This window comes from Akebia trifoliata, chromosome 13 (assembly GCF_017979445.1).
Source record: "Akebia trifoliata isolate Shusen 1 chromosome 13, ASM1797944v1, whole genome shotgun sequence".
NCBI classification, from domain to species: Eukaryota; Viridiplantae; Streptophyta; class Magnoliopsida; order Ranunculales; family Lardizabalaceae; genus Akebia; species Akebia trifoliata.
The window spans coordinates 4,020,414-4,039,180 of record NC_141387.1 but is presented as its reverse complement, the minus strand read 5'-3'; the positions used below and the strand labels follow the sequence as shown (position 1 = coordinate 4,039,180).

The window sequence follows — 18,767 nt, the reverse complement described above, 5'->3', positions numbered from 1 at the left end:
CTTGGTGGTGCTCTTGACTTCCTTAATTACGTAGTTTTCTTGACATAAGTAGTTGTAATTTTATAGTGTTCTGATGCCATTTTCTGTGTACAGAGCACACTAAACTTTTGCAAAATTTCTTTCCAAAGCAAAGTCCATTCCTGGTCCCACTAATTTGGCAAAATTATTGTATCCTTACATGGATTCACATTGTTGAGTTATTTAAGAAAATAGCATGTGTTGTTAAATCATGATAATAATATTATAATTTTGATTTATTAGTTTTACAATTCATTAAAAAGACTTTATAATCATTTTTAAAATTTTATTACTATCAACTACGTCTATTCATATGAATCTAAATTAGGCATTGGAGATTCTTTAGCAAGTATGTCAATGGTATCTTAAATCAAAGAAATTTGGGGGGCTTGAAGCTCTATGTATCTCAAGATGTCAGATTGACCCAAAATTCTCCCACAAAATTATTTTTGATAAATAAGATAATATAAAATTTATTAAAAAGACTAGATGTAGAATACGGCATGCACAAATGCACATATATCAAAAGGGCTTCTTTGTAATTTAAAATATTTAGTAACGTGTTTTTGAAGATTACATATATATATATATATATATATATATATATATTAAAAATTGTATTTTTTGTAATTTAGAAAAGTAATGAACAGGCAATTTTCTTAGTTATTGACCAAAATGGTCATGATTTTATTAAGTTTAAATGTAAAGGTTGGGAGCATTTTTGAGATCTAAAATTGGTGTGGAACCACTTGTACTCTGCCTTCTCTCATTATAATAAGTATGGCCTAAATTGGCATGCTGTTAAAATTGTAGACTCACAAAGTTTTTGGCAAAAGTTTTGTTAGATTTCTTCAATCAAAACATGGAATATTCCAAAATCTATTGTGATTTATAGGGCTGTCAATGAGTTAGGCCAGTCGAGTTGGTGTAGGATCGGCTTTGACTGACCGATTTAATTAGGCCTCGCATACCCCAGTCTAACATATTGATTGGGCCGGGCTTTTAGACAAATAGCAAGTCCTAGATGGACTCACCTCTAACCCAACCCATCTGCATTTGCTCCAATTTTGGGCCGGGCTGAGCTTATGCTGTATTAGGTCTACAATCTCCTTTAGATATCAATTTATGAGTTTGCTTTATACATTTTTGTATTTTGATTGATATCATCTCCCAAAACTTTACCTGCTAAGCTAATTGGCACCTACTGTTTGTGTCTATAGCCGGAGAGTGGCTTTAGAGTAGTCTTGAATGGAAGAGTTGATGATACAAGATTTTTTTTCATTTAACAACCTTTTAGTCAATCGACCTTATCCTTGGGGTACGTGCGGACCCGATCCCCTCTTGAATGGAAGAGTTGATGGTGTGAAATTATTTCTCATTTAACAACTTTTAATTCAACTAACTTATCCTCAAGGGACATGCGATCCCCACCCTACCGCACTACATGCAGGGGATGGATCCTCTGTAGTGCGTTTTTCTTGTAGTACTCTGTAGTGATATTTGACGATAGAAGGACAACCACATCACATATCCACAAAATCTGTTTCATTAAAAAATTGGAGTGATAAGGTCCCAATAATCTCATTTTGGGACCTTAATTTCATCAAGATTATCATCGTTTAAATGCTAATTCCTTAAAATAATAATAAATTATATTAAATCCCAAATTAATGTGGCTAACAATAGTTTGTTACTAATTTCAGGTGAAAATGGTACATTCGAAAACCAACAAAAGGTGTAACAACTACGGTTACAATACGTGAGCTGAAAGGAAGTTTCCAGAAAAATCTCGATTGATTTGGGCGCCACGTCACCGCGTCGCGGTTAGGCTTTGGTGCTCCGCAGTGATTTCGAGGAATTTGTCCTCGAGATTTTCACAAAAGCTTCCAATTGCTTCGGTGGTTGTAACTGAATGGGTCGTTCGAAGCGAATCATCCGAAAAGTTGACCCGATTACCCGAATACGAACATTATAAATTTGAGGATTGATTTCAAAGAAGGGGTCCCCTCTTGGGTCCCTCTTGAGCCTCTTTTTCTCCCTAATTTCTCTGCATAGTTCCTAGTTTTTCTTTTAGAGAGAATGTTTGTTTTGTAATAGTGAGAGGATTAAGAGTTGATTGTATTAGTTTTTCCCCCATTAGTTCTTATTGTAATTCGTTGGAGAACCATTTAAAGAAGGAATCACAAGTTGCAACTCTGTTTTACATTCTCCTCTCCATCTATTGTCTTCTTTATTTTCTTATTGTTGCAACCATGACCCTTGCTATGAGTGGCTAAATCCTCTTTAGAGAGATCAAGGATGCCGGAGCAAGTTCATTCTACTCATGTTATTTCAATTCTATATTTCTATGTTTAATGTTAAATCTGTGAATCTTTTCATGATAAGATCATTCAATTTATACTTCCATTTCAAGCTTTGATGAGTATTACTTAGATAAGTTCAAGAACACTCATGCTTTGTGATGAATGGAAGCATAAGGCGAATAATCTTGCCTAAATCAGAGATCTTCATGGATACTTTTGGGTTCCAATCAATGGATACTTTGAATCATCTTCCGATCCACGAGCAATGACTTGTTACGTGGATTGAGTCATATTTAGAATTAATTAACATTTTGGATGACTTGCAATGGTAGACTTAAGCTCTCTAAGCCCTTTCTCACTAGTTTCAATTTCTCTTTTCTATTGCTAATTTTCATTTTCTAATTTGCAACAAATTTGTTTTGTTTTTAAAAAAATCTGTTTTGTAATTCTGTTTTGGCATTTTTATCCGAATGAGATTTTGAATCCAAACTGTCCCTGTGGAACGAATTCGACTTGCCCAAAGTCTTAGTTCACATATCTATCTCTACATTTATTTAGCAAGCTTTACAACCGATCATTTGAGGTGCTTTTTTTCTTTTTGGAATCTGTTTTTTTTTCCTCAAATATTTTATTTTTGATTGTTTGGGTTATCTGTTATTATCGACATGCAAGACCACAAAATTCATAACTTCCCTTTGATAAAATGACTGTTATCACTTTGAAATTGAAAATTATAATTATAGATGGCATGTATTATTTGCAAAAATATATCATTCTTAATACTTGTGCTTTGTAGGTAAATGGTAGAAGAGACTTTGAGGTCGGCAATCCATCTTGAAGTCAAGTGTTTGAATTTCTCTACCAAGGGGATTCCATTAATGTCTTTGTTAGAAGATGAGTAATGGGTCATCGGCAATCCATCTTGAAGAGTAAAATATCTTGCGGGCAACAATTGAGAAGATGAGCGCAAAATAAAATCATCAATTAGCATAGATGAGGTGCCAAATATTGGGAATTGATTTTGCAGGAAGAGCAGGTGGTTTTGAAGCTTGTACGATGCTCGAGTTTATATTAGAATGCGGGCCATTGCTCGGGGAGCTACATGGTTCATGGGCGCAGTTATCTGCCAATCTTGCTTGAAAAGAGGTCAGAAATTCTTCAACTTGTAAACATGAGGTTAGAAGTTTTAGAATGGATTGATTTTTGGTGAGGATAAAGTATAGGGTAAACTGTAGGGTGCCGAACATTTCCCTATATATATATATATATATTATTTTCTAAATAAAAATGATTAATTTTAATGAAATTATTATGATAGTTGGTGTCTTATGAGTTGGTTAACCCTTACCTTCAGAGGCTACCTGAGATGGTAAGGGTGGTTTGTACGTGCAGCCTGTCATAGCCAAAAAAAAAAAAGTGCCAGCTAACCGTTTATCATCACTACACTCAAACATAGAAAAAAATGCGGTTATTTGTTAGAAGTTCATATTTCTTTCTCGTGATTACCTTAGTTTGTATTTATTGGCTCTGCGAGACATTTGTCCATTGGTTTTGGATTTTTATTGAAAACCCAATGTCAATGGCCTATATCTCACTTTGATCAATCCTTATTTCAATTTCTGCATATAACAATAGTTTTGTGAGATACTCATGAATCACTTTGCTTTATTTAGAATTACATTAGAAATAAAGCAACAAATGGTTGATTCTATATGCACCAATAACTAGGTTTGAGCTTCTTGGAATGTCGCTATTAACATCAAGAGTAATTCTATCTTTTAAGTCGAATGAACTCTCTCACAAATTTTTTTTTTCTTCTAATTTTTTCTTTAAAAAATATCTTAGGTATTTTGTCTCTCTTGTCAACTTTTGTGGGTTTTGATTTGTCTCTAAATATAGGTTTTCATTTTCTAATGTACAGGGAGAGGGAAAGGAATCCCAATGAGGTCTTTATCTCCTTTGAGTAGGTGCTCTTTTTCTCAAATCTATAATACTCTTTTTTATTTAGAGTTCATTGATGAAAAAATTGAATTTGGAAATGACTTCTTTATTTATTTGTATTCATGTTCTGTTTTAGTCTTTGTTCAAAATACGGATCATAAAAGGTGAGATTTTTTTGTCCCTTCGGTATGATGACTTCCACACCCTTATTTGTCTAACTATTTTTTGGATATTTTGTTTGAAAAATTTGTTCTTCTAACTTCATGCTTTCTTGGATTGTAATTTTTGCACAAAGAATGGTTCCTTAAAAGCTCTTGTGGAGCAATGTTTATATTTTTCTCCCACAAAATGATGATGATTTGAATTTCAATATTAAAAAATGAAGAATGCAGTTGATTTTAAATCCTAATCTAATCAGGTATCTATAACCGACACAATTTAGTAGGAAAAAAATATATTTTGGAGAAGAGTGGGATTACATTAGTCATGATTCCACAAGCTAATTAATCCACCAAATCCTATTGCAAGAGAATCCTTCTCCCAATTAATAAATTTAGTTAGTGATCCACTAAGTAACAATAAAATAAACTTGGAGTCTAACAAGCCTCACTAAGTTAGTAAGGATTTCACCATTACTAAGGGTCATTGGGCACATCTCTTGGCATATGAAAACATGATCTAATGCTTCAGGGTTGTTAGAGAACAAAATTATACAAACTTAGTGTTGTGGTGTTGGATTGCTGATGTGATAATCCAATTGAGCAAAAGACCATTAGTAAGGCTTAAAATCTTAATATGTTAGTAAGGAAAGTGTTATGCAAAAAGTTGTGAAGTAATACAAGGATATTTTTAATATTATCTTGTGCGATTAATTTTTATTAGTAAAAAACCTTAGTCGCACAAGTAGTCGTCACTAACTCATGAGTCATAATAAACGTGACCTTGATCACTCCTTTTTCAAAGGATCATAAAACCCATTAAGAATTTTCTTTATGTCCCTTCTCTATATTGTGTGCCGACTACTTGTACGACTAATCTAAATCCAATTGGACTTGGGCTATTGAAACATTGTATGATGTATTTCTCATCATAGTCTATTATAACTGATTTCTTTTTTTTTTTTTGACAAGTTTATGGTACTTGCTATATTTTTCTTGGGAAAATAGTTGTTTTTGATGAAATTCATCTAGCGTAAGGAAAAAAAAGAATAAAGAAAAATCCTAATCAATTTTATGTAGTACTTGTGTCAATTGTTGCTTCAGGATATTCTTGATCGTGTTCTATTCAATGTTCCAAAACTCTCTCTCTCTCTCTCTCTCTCTCTCTCTTCACACACACACACACAAAATTGTGTCTTTGGTTTGAAGCATTACTTCGTGTTTGATTAATAAATATCTACCAAGACTCAACCTTATATAAAATTACGTGTCGTGACACTCTTTATGTATTCTGTAATTAACACATGCAAAAGGTATAAGAATGCAGAGGGATATTACATTCTCAACTTGAAAAATCTTCGACAAAGAAAAAACTCTCTTTTATTTTCACTGTACCTTCAAAAAAAAGGAAGAAAATCTGATTGATATTTTTGTTGAGGCTTTACGCGTAATATTTCATGCCGTGATAACTTACTACAGTAAAGTAAATGAAATTATTTTTTAAGTATTTATTCACCTTGAAAGTCTATATGGATTATTATTTGATGTTATGATAGAGAAGATATGTTGCTTTTAGGAATCATGGAGATCTCTAATGGTAATGGGTCTATCAAGGAATCGAGAATTCATAGTAGTGGGTGCATCATGAATTGTAAATTAGATATGACAATGTGTTTAGGTTTCTTGAAGGGAAAACAAAATATGGATCCTGTATATCCTTCACCAACTGTTATATGGTTAAACTACTAAAAATAATTATGCTCTTTTTTTCTTTTATTTTTTAAATTTTTTTATGCAGCATTAGGTGTAAAATAATTATTAATGAATTGCATATGAAAGATGTATGATTTTTGTATGCCCATTTACTTGAATTCCCTTCATTGTTTCAGAGTTCACAGGTTATTGAAGAAGAATTTGGTATGGGCATTGTTGATCCAAAGCCTGCACCTTCACCTTCTTCAAAATCTTTGGTCATAGTTTGTGCCAAATGGTTCTGCTATTAATATTTCTCAAATCGGGCCTGTTGGGTCAAGGAATGGCTCCTCCAGAACCCAACTTGCAGATTCTTGGAATCATTTAGAGACCAAACCTTGCAAGCAAAACCTATAAGATGGATTGTAGTGAGTAGCTATGTCGAGGTCGACAGTATGACATGTTGTATTCCTAATATTTATCTTTTTCAATACTTGATTCATTACAAATTTATAAAACACCTACTTGATTCATCATCATCAATAATAGAGAAATGGTTAAAAAAGAAGACAAATATAATTTCTCTAATCATAAAAGTTTACGTTATTATTTAGAACTGTGCCTGAATGGTATACTTGGAACAGCTTAAGACCATTTTTAGAATCTGAAAGAGTTTTCAATCGTTTGAAATCTTTAACGCCGCCTCAGTAAAAAAATGGGCTAAAAACCATTCATAATTGCCTTTTTGTTGTTGTAATTTTTGCTACATTTCTCATTGCCAAAGCGACATGCATGCTTGCTATTTGATCGAAGGAAAGTATCATAGTGGAAAGATTTGTGATGCGGATTTTCAAGTAGTCATCGTGAAATTTTGTGGTACCTTTCTTTGATTATATATCGATTTAAATGTTATTAAACAAAATGGATCGATCCAACAATCAAATATGTATATAGGTAGCGTTCTTTTGAAAAAAATCCTAGACAACATTCTAGACAAAGCATATGTCTTATATGGTTTGAAAGTTTCGGAATACTGATTTTTTGTGAGGATGATCTCTATGGTGAGAAAATCATCCTCACAAAAAATCTATCAATTCTGAAATTTCTTTAAAACGTGGAGTTCAATGCTTACTAATGTTCTTTTAAGTGTAAAGGTCGTCAATTGGCAAATACCTTTTAGTAAAAAAATAATATCCACGTGCAAAGCACGTGCATTTTACTAGTATAGAATAAAGACGGCTTACATTGACGCGGTGACGACTCCTGAAGGAAAAGAGATGTGATTCTAAATGCAACGTGCATCATCACAACTCATAAATGAATGAGTTAAACCGTACTCTCTATAAAGAGGTAATTGCAGTAATTTACTTGAGGAAAATGTTTGAAGTAAGACTTATTTCGACATCATTTCACACATTGCTAATATGGATATGTAAAGAAACATAGATGCTTTTCACCGAGATACAAGTAAGAAGCATCTTTGATTTTGTGCATGCCAATGTGTGAAACGATGTCAATTTCAATGTTACTCCAAAACGACTCTTACTTGCAAAAGACATACTGTATCATACAAGAGTCATGCTGGAATAACATGATTCTCACAATACTGTTGATGTGAGGTGCATACATAACCATGGATGCTTTTTCTTATGCATCTCAATGAAAAACATCTATGATTCTGTACATACATTCATGTCAACAATGTGATAATTAATGTCAAATTTAATATTACTTCAGCGTTTGCCATCATGAATTGTGATAAAATGACTCTCCACATGAGTACTTAATTGACTCCCCTTGACGTGACATTATAAATGTGCAACATACACAACTACACTTATTTATGGGTTGTGCAGTTGTGTATCCCGAGAAATATACATCTATGATTCTAGCATATGTCACGTCAAGAGAGTCGATTGAGTATGTTAAGTGGGTGAGGCATTTTGTCATTGTTCTTTCCATCATATACAAATCCTAGTCTTCTTGTATTTGCATGTTTAAGTTAAACTCGTTCACTAGGGGTAACTTAGAGATTTAAGGGCTTGCTGCATCCGTTAAATGCAGTTGTGTAACTTACGAAAATAATCTACACTTTAAGTTTTTTACTTTACTTTCGCTTGAGATTAGCAAAATCTTGGTTTGGGGTTGTGATCAAATTTAGAAAGTGATTTCCAAAGCTTTTATTACATGAACTGTATGGATAAATTACATACTAAATTTTCTCATTAGACATAATGCATGGTTAGTCCATATTTATCATTGATTTTAATAAAATGATGTATTTTAGAATTAATTACTATTATTTTTGTGTAACAGAAAAAAGTCACAAAATTTCAAGACAAATCAAAAAAATTCAAAGTTACCACTTTGATCTAGGATTCAAAACAAGACTTAGGACCCAAATTCAAGTCATTTTGGCCCACTTGGATCATGGCGCCTTGGTCAACGTGGGCACCGCGATAATGTCGGTGAATCAAATCTCAAAATTTGTGTAGAAGATTTACAGCTAAATACCATTCGTATTGAAATAGGATTTTTTAGTTATTGTAAATTTGAAAAATTTTCGAAACCTTAAAAATCCTAATTCTCCTTGAAACCCTAATCTGGACTCTATAAATAAGATACCATACTAGAGGCAAAAGGTATCTCAACTCCCTTGAGATCAACTTCTCTTCTTCTATTCTTATACTTTGTTGATTTCAAAATAAAAAATAGTAGAGAAGAATTTTATTTTCTAATATCTATTTTCTTTCTTTTTTATGTTTCATTTATTTATTATTCTTGCGATGACCATCGACCAATACTCCTCATTAGATCTGTCGAGGAAGCCGGAGCAAGTTTCTATTAATTTCTTTTTACTGTTCTCGTAGTTAGGCTTTCTTGTTTATTGTGAAATTTATTAAGTAAATATTATCAGTTGGAATGTTGATTGTTCTAACTGTTCTGATGGTTTATACTTAGATAAGTTCAAGATAAACCATACTTTACAAAAAAATCTTCAATATTTCTCTTATAATCTTGACTTAATCATTAATCACATAGTTTTGAATTCATCTGTAATATAATTGATTGATTTTTGATCCACATACATTAGTTTTTTTTTAGTTGATCGAGATAAATAGAGGACATCTAAAGATTGTTAATAAGCCATACAATGATGGATTTGACTGATCTATATTTCTTTATAGTATTTTAAACCCTTTTCTTTTAGTATCTTATTTCAGATAATTTCTCTCATTTTTTTTTAATTTAGTTATATAAATTGAATTGGATTTGAAGTGAAAAGATTACCGGATTAACGTTGTCTCTATGGTTTGACCCTTGCTTACCAATGTCTTTCTTTTGTTCTTATTTTTATCTTAAGTTATAGCTCGAACAATCAAGGTCTAAAAAGTGATTTCTAGAGCCCTAATTACATAAATTTTACGGGTAACATATACACTAAATCCCCTTATTTGATATAATTTATTATTAGTCTATAATAATTATTGATTTCAATAAAATGATCTAGTTTGGAAACTAATTACGGTTATTTTCTTGTAACATAAAATACCACAAAGTTCTAGAACAAGTTAGAAAATTTGATGAATTCACTTATACCTAGTATCCGGATAAAGTCAACTAACCAAGACCCAAGTCAATTGGGCCCATATGAACCACGACGGCTTGGTTAATCTGGGTAATACGATGATGTCAGTGAAGATCCCTTGAGATTTATACATAATTTTAGTGGTTGAAAATAATTCATATTGAATTAGGGTTTGAAAGTTTTTGTGTTTACAAAAGGACCCCGAACCATAAAAGCCATAATCTGGTCTCTATAAATAGGAGATCAGACCAGAGTTTAAATCTAAAATTTTAGGGCCTTTCTCTATTATTTTTCTTTTAGCTTTTATTTAAAGTAGAAGTTGTAATCAATGAGACTCTGCCGGTTTTAAAATCAAGAGCAATAAAAAAGACCTTTTATTCTCTATCTCTATTATTTTTCTCTTTTATGTTTATTTTATTTATTGTTCTTGCAATGACTATCGGTAAAATTATCCATTAGATCAGTCGAGGGAACCTAAGCAAGTTTCTATTAAACTCTTTTTACTATTCCTCTAACTATGCTTTATTGTTTTATTGTGAAAATCCTTAAATAAAAATTATTAGACATAATATAGATCGTTCTACCGTTTTGATGGTTTATATTTTGATTAGTTGAAAATAAACATATTTTACAAAAAAACCTTTAATATTTGTCTTGAAATTTTGACTTAATAACTGATCACATAATTGGGAATCCCTTGGTAATATAATTGATTAATTTACTATTCTAAAACATTAGTTTTATTTAGTGGATCGAGATAAATAGATGACAGTTAAAACATTAATAGAACTTATAATGGTGGATTTGACTAATCTAATCATTCTTTTATAGTTTCTATATTCCATTTTAATTTAATTTAAGTTTATTCCTAAAAACAGTTTTAATCTGTTAACTTCGAATCCCAATTGGTTTTGAGTTGAAAGAATGGCTGAATCAACGTTTTTTCTGTGGATCAATCCTTACTTGTTAAGGTTTATTTTTTGTTTATAATTTTATCATCAATTTACACTGAACAAGAGCCTTTAGAGAGAGTGAGTGAAAATGGGCCTAGACTGGGGTTTCTGTCAAACTTTGTAAAATCTCATCGAAGATAGTGGATTGATTATCACTGCTGGTGCATGTAGGCATCTTGCCAAACCATGTATATCATGTCTTCTATTTTTTGTTTTTTGTTTTGTTCTGTTATTATTTTTTTTTTTTCTCTATTTTCATTAGCATTCAATTTCTTGCTCCTACATTTTATTTGTAGCACGCTTTCATACAATAAGAAGTAGTATCATTTTTAATCATGATTACTTAGAAATATGGACATTGGGTAGTTGTTTATACCATGTGGTGCCTTAATTATTCACACAAGTTTCTAACAAATGATTACTTATATGATAAACAAAGTTTACGTAGCACTTAAGTCGATTAAGTCTCTTGAAAGCACAATATTGGTAGAGAGCCTGGTTTTAAGGGACTAAGCATTTGTGACCATAAATATCAAAGTCAGAGTCAAGAAAGATGAATTGAAGGTGATTTAAGTGGAGGAGCTTGGAAGGAAACTTATCAAGAACTTCCACAATGTGAAAAAAAACCTATATTTTACAATTCAAGGCCGTCGAATTTCACAAAATTCAATGGACTAAGGCATCAAAATTTTCAGAGTCAAATATTTTTTTTCGACGGACCAAAACTATCAAATTAATGGAGGATGACAGAAATGTGATGGCTCTAAGCCATCGAATTGGGAACATAAAAAATTTCAACAGTCATGAGTCGTCAAAATTCAGTTTCTAAAATTTGTGAGCTTTGGCCCGTGTCAAATTCTCGTGTCAAAATTTTCAATTTTCACATAGTGAATTCAAGCACCTCAACTTGGATTTGTAAGTCAATTCTTTTTGTATTACCTACTAAATTCACTTTGACATTTACGTTAGCAGACATAAAATATGCCATATACATAGTATCAGTTAAATTGAATTATTGACTTCTAGCTATCCTAAGGATTTTGATCACACCACAGTTATATTTTCTTCCTCATCATTTCATTCTCAAGAACAAGATATTTTGATGCAAATGGGTCTTGGATACAGAAAAGTAACTTTTCTTCTTTCATATATATTGCTTACGTGCTTGTTTGTATCACGATCTTGCTTTGCGATAAACCATATATCATCAACCCAATCGATCACAGATGGAGAAACATTAACGTCAGTAGGTGAAGTTTTTGAATTAGGCTTCTTTAGTCCTGGAAATTCTAGTAATCGTTACATTGGAATGTGGTACATGAAAATCTCTGATCGAAAAGTAGTATGGGTCGCTAATAGAGAGGAAACCGCTAAGTGATTTCTCTGGAGTTTTAACGATTAGTAGGGATGGAAATCTAGTGCTTTTGGATGGGAGAAAAAACACTATATGGTCCACAAATGTTACTTTTTCATCCAATAATTCAATAGCACAACTCTTAGATGATGGAAATCTTGTTTTAAATCCAAATAATTCACAGCAAAGGAATTACTTATGGGAGAGCTTCAATCACCCGACGGATACATTCTTGCAGAATATGAAGTTGGGGTTGAACACTAGAACAAAGGAAAAACATTTCCTAACTTCATGGAAAAGCAACGATGATCCATCACCCGGAAATTTCATTTTCGGTGTCGGTCATCCACAAATCCCGCAGGCTTTTGTTTGGAACGGATCGGTTCCGCATTGGAGAAGTGGGGAATGGAATGGGTCTGCCCTGATTGGAGTGCCAGCAATGAATTCAGTTTATCTTAATGGTATTCAGTACCTCCCCGATAATCAAGGAGGGGTATATTTTTCATTTTCGATGTACGACAACTCTTACATTTTACTTCTCACTATGGGTTCTTCGGGAATTCTTAGGCTAATGATTTGGTATGAAGGGGACAAGCAATGGTCTGAAAAATGGAGGACACCTGAGGATCAATGTGATTTTTATGGTAAGTGTGGGCCTTTCGGTACATGTAACATGGCTAAATCGCCGATATGTTGGTGTTTGCAAGGATTTGAACCCAATTATATTGAGGAATGGAGAAAGGAGAATTGGAGTGGAGGGTGTGTAAGAAGAACTCAATTGCGGTGTGAGAAAAATAACTCATATTTAAATGAGAAAGGAGATAAGTTTTTCAAGTTAAGAGGTGTTAAATTGCCAGATTTTTCGGAGTACTTGAATGTTGCCAATGCAACACAATGCCAAGATGAGTGCTTGAGAAACTGCTCATGCCTAGCGTATGCGTTTGTTGATGGAATTAATTGTATGGTTTGGAGGGGTGATCTGATTGATATTCAGGAGTTTCCCGTTGGTGGGGAGGTGCTTTTTCTTCGTCTTGCACACTCAGAATTTGGTAAGTTATCCATCACTCTCATGCTCCAACTTATTGCATGTTAACTTTTGCAAGAACCAAATCATTGAAGAGTGCAATCTTCTTAAGGCCATGGTGTTGGATGGTCCTCTTGATTCCTACACCCCAAATCTTCAGGACCATATATCTCTGTGAGCCAAAGAAGGATACACTCATTAAGGGGACACAATTCATAGTTAGAACTATGTATTAGTCCTGTTTACTATTTCTACATTTATGTTCTTGTTCTTGTTCATATTCGATGGTCCTCTTGATTCCTACACCCCAAATCTTCAGGACCATATATCTCTGTGAGCCAAAGAAGGATACACTCATTAAGGGGACACAATTCATAGTTAGAACTATGTATTAGCCCTGTTTACTATTTCTTCATTTCTGTTCTTGTTCTTGTTCATATTCTTATTCTTTTCTTTCTTCTCTTCTATTATTTTTTACTACAAGCGTGAATATATTGGAGCATTTAAGAATAAATTTCAATATGGAACAAGAATTTTAAAAGACAGTTGTAGTATTGATTAGATTTATATGAATTTTTTTTTGTAGTATTTAGGATTATGCAGTGACCCTATGAAAGAGATGACGAGGGTACAAAATATGATAAATCTAGAAAGGGATTCTTACCCAATAAATGACAATCTTTTTATGGTTAAGGTCAGTATTTTGCTCGAACCAAAACCTAAACTCTTTTATATAAAATTTATCCGAGTTGTGCTGGAGTAACATTGAAATTGACGTCGATGCTCAGATTGCTGTTGTGGAGGTGCACACATAGCCTTTTCCTCGTATCTCGATGAAAATTATCTATGATTCCATACATACATCCACATCAGCAATGTGAGAATCGATGTCAATTTTAATGTTACTTAAGCATTTTCCAATTCATATTGACTTGATCCTTAGGGAATCTTTATAGGTGCCCCTACCAATTGTCAAACCCAAGGATCCTTAATCAATGGTAATTTTACTTAGGGTCATAATTTTTAAAAATCAAGTAATTTTATTAGGGACATTCTATTGCACACTAAATATATTAGAGAGCTGCTATTGACACCCTAACTTTTACTTATTACATCCCAATTTCTTAAATTATTTATCATACTCTAATTAAAGATTAAAACACATCATTCAAACATTACAATAGTTTTGTCCGAGTTATTATCTCAACATTGCAAAGCATTATAACACATTCAAACAACTTCAACAGTTTCTTACAATTAGGATTAGGCTCATATAAAATTCTAAATCTAACAAATAGAAATCTAAACAAAAAAAGAGAGAGAGTTTCTATTGGCAGCCCAACTTTTACTTTTTTTTTGTCATTCACATTTGCTTAATTTGGTTGTAATAAGTAAAAGTTTGGGTGCTAATTGCAGCTCTCTTATATTATTATACATCAAATATGAAACATTTTCTTGACTTCTTCTAAGATTTCTAGTGGGTTTGTTAGGCCTCACTTTCTCCTTCCGGGCTTCCCCTGAATCAAATAAAATTTTAAATTTGTGATTTTTGGACTATAATACCATTCATTTTAATTAAAACGAAAAATCTGACAGTGAAAGATTGGTTGATTATTCAATTGTTCACATTTTCTTCAAAGAGCAAAGTCCTTGTCACCTGTACCAACTGAGTTCTTAAAAATAATATTATAGATATTTCTACGATTAACTAGTCCTAGACTCCTATTCTTTTTTCCTTCAAATACAAAATATTATTAGATTTAGTGATTTACATTAGAAAATATAATTGAATTATTGACTTCTAGTGATCGAAACAACTTCGATCACACCATAGTTATATTTCCTTCCTCATCATTTCATTCTCAAGAAGAAGATATTTTGATGCAAATGGGTATTGAAAATAGAGAAGTAAGTTCTCTTCTTTCATCTATATTGTTTGTATACTTGTTTGTTTCGCGATTTTGCTTTGGGATAAACATTATATCATCGACCCTATCAATCAAAGATGGAGAAACATTAACGTCGGTAGGTGAAGTTTTTGAATTAGGCTTCTTTAGTCCTGGAAATTCTAGTAATCGTTACGTTGGAATGTGGTACATGAAAATCTCTGATCGAAAAGTTGTATGGGTCGCTAATAGAGAGAAACCATTAAGTGATTCCTCTGGAGTTCTAACAATTAGTAGGGACGGAAATCTTATGCTTTTGGATGGGAGACAAAACACTATATGGTCCACAAACGTTACTGTTTCATCCAATAATTCAATTGCACAACTCTTAGATGATGGAAATCTTGTTTTAAAAATAAATAATTCACAACAAACCAATTACTTATGGCAGAGCTTCGATCACCCGACAGATACGTTCTTGCAGAATATGAAGATTGGATTGAACACTAAAACCAACGAAACAAATTTCCTAATTTCATGGTAAAGTGATGATGATCCATCACCCGGAAATTTCATTTTCGGTGTCGGTCATCCACAAATACCGCAGGCTTTTGTTTGGAACGGATCGGTTCTGAATTGGAGAAGTGGGGAATGGAATGGGTCTACCCTAATTGGAGTGCCAGAAATGAATTCAGCTTATCTTAATGGTATTCAGTACCTCCCTGATAATCAAGGAGGTGTATATTTTTCATTTTCGCTATACAACAACTCTTACGTTTTACTTTTCACCATGGGTTCTTCGGGAATTATTAGGGAAATGAATTGGTATGATGGGGACAAGCAATGGTCTGAAAAATGGAGGACACCTGAGGATCAATGTGATTTTTATGGTAAGTGTGGGCCTTTCGGTACATGTAACATGGCTAAATCGCCAATATGTTGGTGTTTGCAAGGATTTGAACCCAATTATATTGAGGAATGGAGAAAGGAGAATTGGAGTGGAGGGTGTGTAAGAAGAACACAATTGCAGTGTGAGAAAAATAATACAAATTTAAATAAGGGGAAAGGAGATAAGTTTTTAAAGTTGGAAGGTTTTAAATTGCCAGATTTTTCAAATTACTTGAATGTTGACAATGAAACACAATGCCAAGATGAGTGCTGGAGAAATTGCTCGTGTCTAGCGTATGCGTTTGTTGAAGGAATTGATTATATGGTTTGGGGAGGTGATCTAATTGATATTCGCGAGTTTCGCATTGGTTGAGAGAATCTTTTCCTTCGCCTTGCACACAGAATTTGGTAAGTTATTTATCCGTCTCAGGAAGAGTTCACATCGCACCTGTTCCCACAGACTGGGTGCCTATGTTTACAAGAACAGAATCATTAATGAGTACACCCTTCTTGAGGCCATGGTGTAGGATGGTCCTCTCTACACTCAAACCTTCAGGACCATATAACGCTGTGAGCGAAAGGAGGATGCATTCATCAAGGGAACATAATTCATAGTTAGAACTATGTATTAATCCTACTTACTATTTCTTCATCTCTCTTCTTGTTCAATGTCTTATTATTTATTTACTATTCTGTTTCATTATGTTTTCAACAACTCCCACTTTACAATTTTTATTTTGGATTCTTTGGGGACTCTGAGACAAACTTGTTCCGATATGTTATGGGTCAAAATGAGTTTTTTTTTTTGGTCCGTCTTAAGAAAGTTGTATATATATTTTTTCCGCTTCACTTACTAATTATGTTTTTATACAGGTGGAAAGAAACTTAAGACATACATCATTGTACTCATAACCATAGCTGTATTAATAATCGTGAGCGCCTTAGCATTCATTTTGTATTGGTTGAAGGCAAAACGAAGAGGTTAGTGCTTCGTTAGTCTGTTAGTGAGTCTAGTAAAGTTCCTAAATCATACCTTCATTTGTTTGAGATTATCAAATTTTCGATGCTCATTTTCTAATTCAGGGGAAAAGAAAGAGTTGCTAGAGATTACTGATTTAGGTAAAATTATAGAGTCTCCACGGGCAATTTTGTTGAAAGGTCATGCAGAGGGAAGCGAAAACACAGAACTACCATTATTTGACTTTGGGACCATAAAAATCGCTACAAACAACTTTGCGAATAAACTTGGGGAGGGGGGATTTGGTCCTGTTTATAAGGTAATCTTTAATTTATTAAAATGTAAGAATTAGATCGGTTTGGATATGAAGACTTAATTCCTTCCATGAATGTGTTTTTTTCAGGGTACGCTACGCGATGGACAAGAAATAGCAGTCAAAAGACTATCAAGAAGCTCTGGACAAGGCATTGAAGAGTTCAAGAATGAACTTAAGTTGATATCTAAACTCCAACATAGGAACCTTGTTAGGCTCCTCGGCTTCTGCATTGATGGGGAAGAGAAGATTTTAGTCTATGAGTACATGCCTCATAAAAGTTTGGATGCCTTTCTCTTTGGTTAGTATACCCAAATACTCTCTTAAAGATATATATCGACCTTATTTTTAATAAAAATATTGTGTGAATTTGAAATGGTTCAAAATGCATATTTTGACTAATTAAACCAAGAGTCTAGAACACCAACCTATTGATGTGGCATTTATCACTATATCATTTAATTTTATACTTGTAAAACATACCAACATGTGGACCTCATATAGTAATTGGTATGGGTCCCAGATCCAACAAGAAGAGTGTTGCTAGATTGGGGTAAACGCTTCAACATTGTTGATGGTATCGCTCGGGGGCTTCTTTATCTTCATCGTGATTCTCGACTAAGAGTGATTCATCGAGATTTGAAGGCCAGTAACATTCTTTTGGATGAGGATATGAACCCTAAAATTTCAGACTTTGGCATGGCTAGGATATTTGGAGGGAAGCAAACACTTGCAAATACGAATAGAGTTGTTGGAACATAGTAAGTTTCTTTTCATAAATAAAACCTGTTTTATTTGTCCTCCTTACCTAAATAATTTGATTAATTATAACTTGTTTACGATCGACTGCAGTGGCTATATGTCCCCAGAGTATGCCATGGAAGGTACATTTTCTGAGAAATCTGACGTCTTTAGCTTTGGAGTCTTGCTATTAGAGATTGTGAGCAGTAAGAGGAATACAAGCTTCTATCAGCATGAACAATCTTTAAACCTTTTAGGATATGTAAGCGGATTTCAATTTATTCTATTTTATATGATTTACAACTGATTGTTTCTTATAATTTTCAAGTTGGAATACTTATTATTCTTTTCAGGCATGGAGATTGTGGAATGAAGACAAGGCATGTGAGTTGATGGATCCATCATTGGTTGACTCATATTCTCCATTAGAATTGATGAGATGCATTCATGTGGGACTACTTTGTGTGCAAGAACATGCAATTGATAGGCCAAACATGTCTACAATAGTTTTCATGCTTGGCAGCGAGACAACCCTTCCAACACCAAAGCAACCTGCATTTACTTTCGAGAGAATACACGTGGTCTCTGATTTGCCTTCAAATGTAAGTAGTATCTCGATAAATACTGTTACAATAACGTCTGTTGGAGGACGATAACTTGGTGGCGCTCTTGACTTCGTTGATTACTTAGTTTTCTTGACATAAGCAGCTGTAATATTATTGTGTTCTCATGCCATTTTCTGTGTACAGAGCACACTAAACTTGAATAAGAGAAACCCAATTTTGTGCCATCCAAGCAGTACCTTAAAAATCCAGTCAGATTAAGCTCAATCATCCTAACTTGGTAATTTCATGGTGTTCACCCTATAAATCTATTATTTTCTTGATCGACCTCTATATTCTTCAAGAGGATAACTCGTTCATCATGAAAATCCTTTTTACAATGATAT

The 18,767-nt window shown here is 33.2% G+C and overlaps 1 protein-coding gene and 2 pseudogenes across 1 annotated transcript; all 3 read left to right on the top strand.

Moving 5' to 3' along the window:
• The first annotated feature begins 11,762 nt into the window (after nt 1–11,762).
• LOC147387396 (G-type lectin S-receptor-like serine/threonine-protein kinase B120 pseudogene) lies at nt 11,763–13,101 on the top strand (annotated as a pseudogene).
• A 1,818-nt stretch (nt 13,102–14,919) lies between these two features.
• Nucleotides 14,920–16,421, top strand: LOC147387395 (G-type lectin S-receptor-like serine/threonine-protein kinase B120 pseudogene; annotated as a pseudogene).
• Nucleotides 16,422–16,916: 495 nt separating this feature from the next.
• Nucleotides 16,917–18,474, top strand: LOC147387394 (G-type lectin S-receptor-like serine/threonine-protein kinase At1g11330). Its single transcript, XM_086420538.1, has 5 exons — nt 16,917–17,083; nt 17,168–17,378; nt 17,601–17,838; nt 17,930–18,080; nt 18,172–18,474. Exons 2-5 carry the CDS (start codon nt 17,345–17,347, stop codon nt 18,472–18,474), a joined length of 726 nt encoding a protein of 241 aa, XP_086276664.1. The 5' UTR covers nt 16,917–17,083; nt 17,168–17,344.
• The last annotated feature ends 293 nt before the right edge of the window (nt 18,475–18,767 follow it).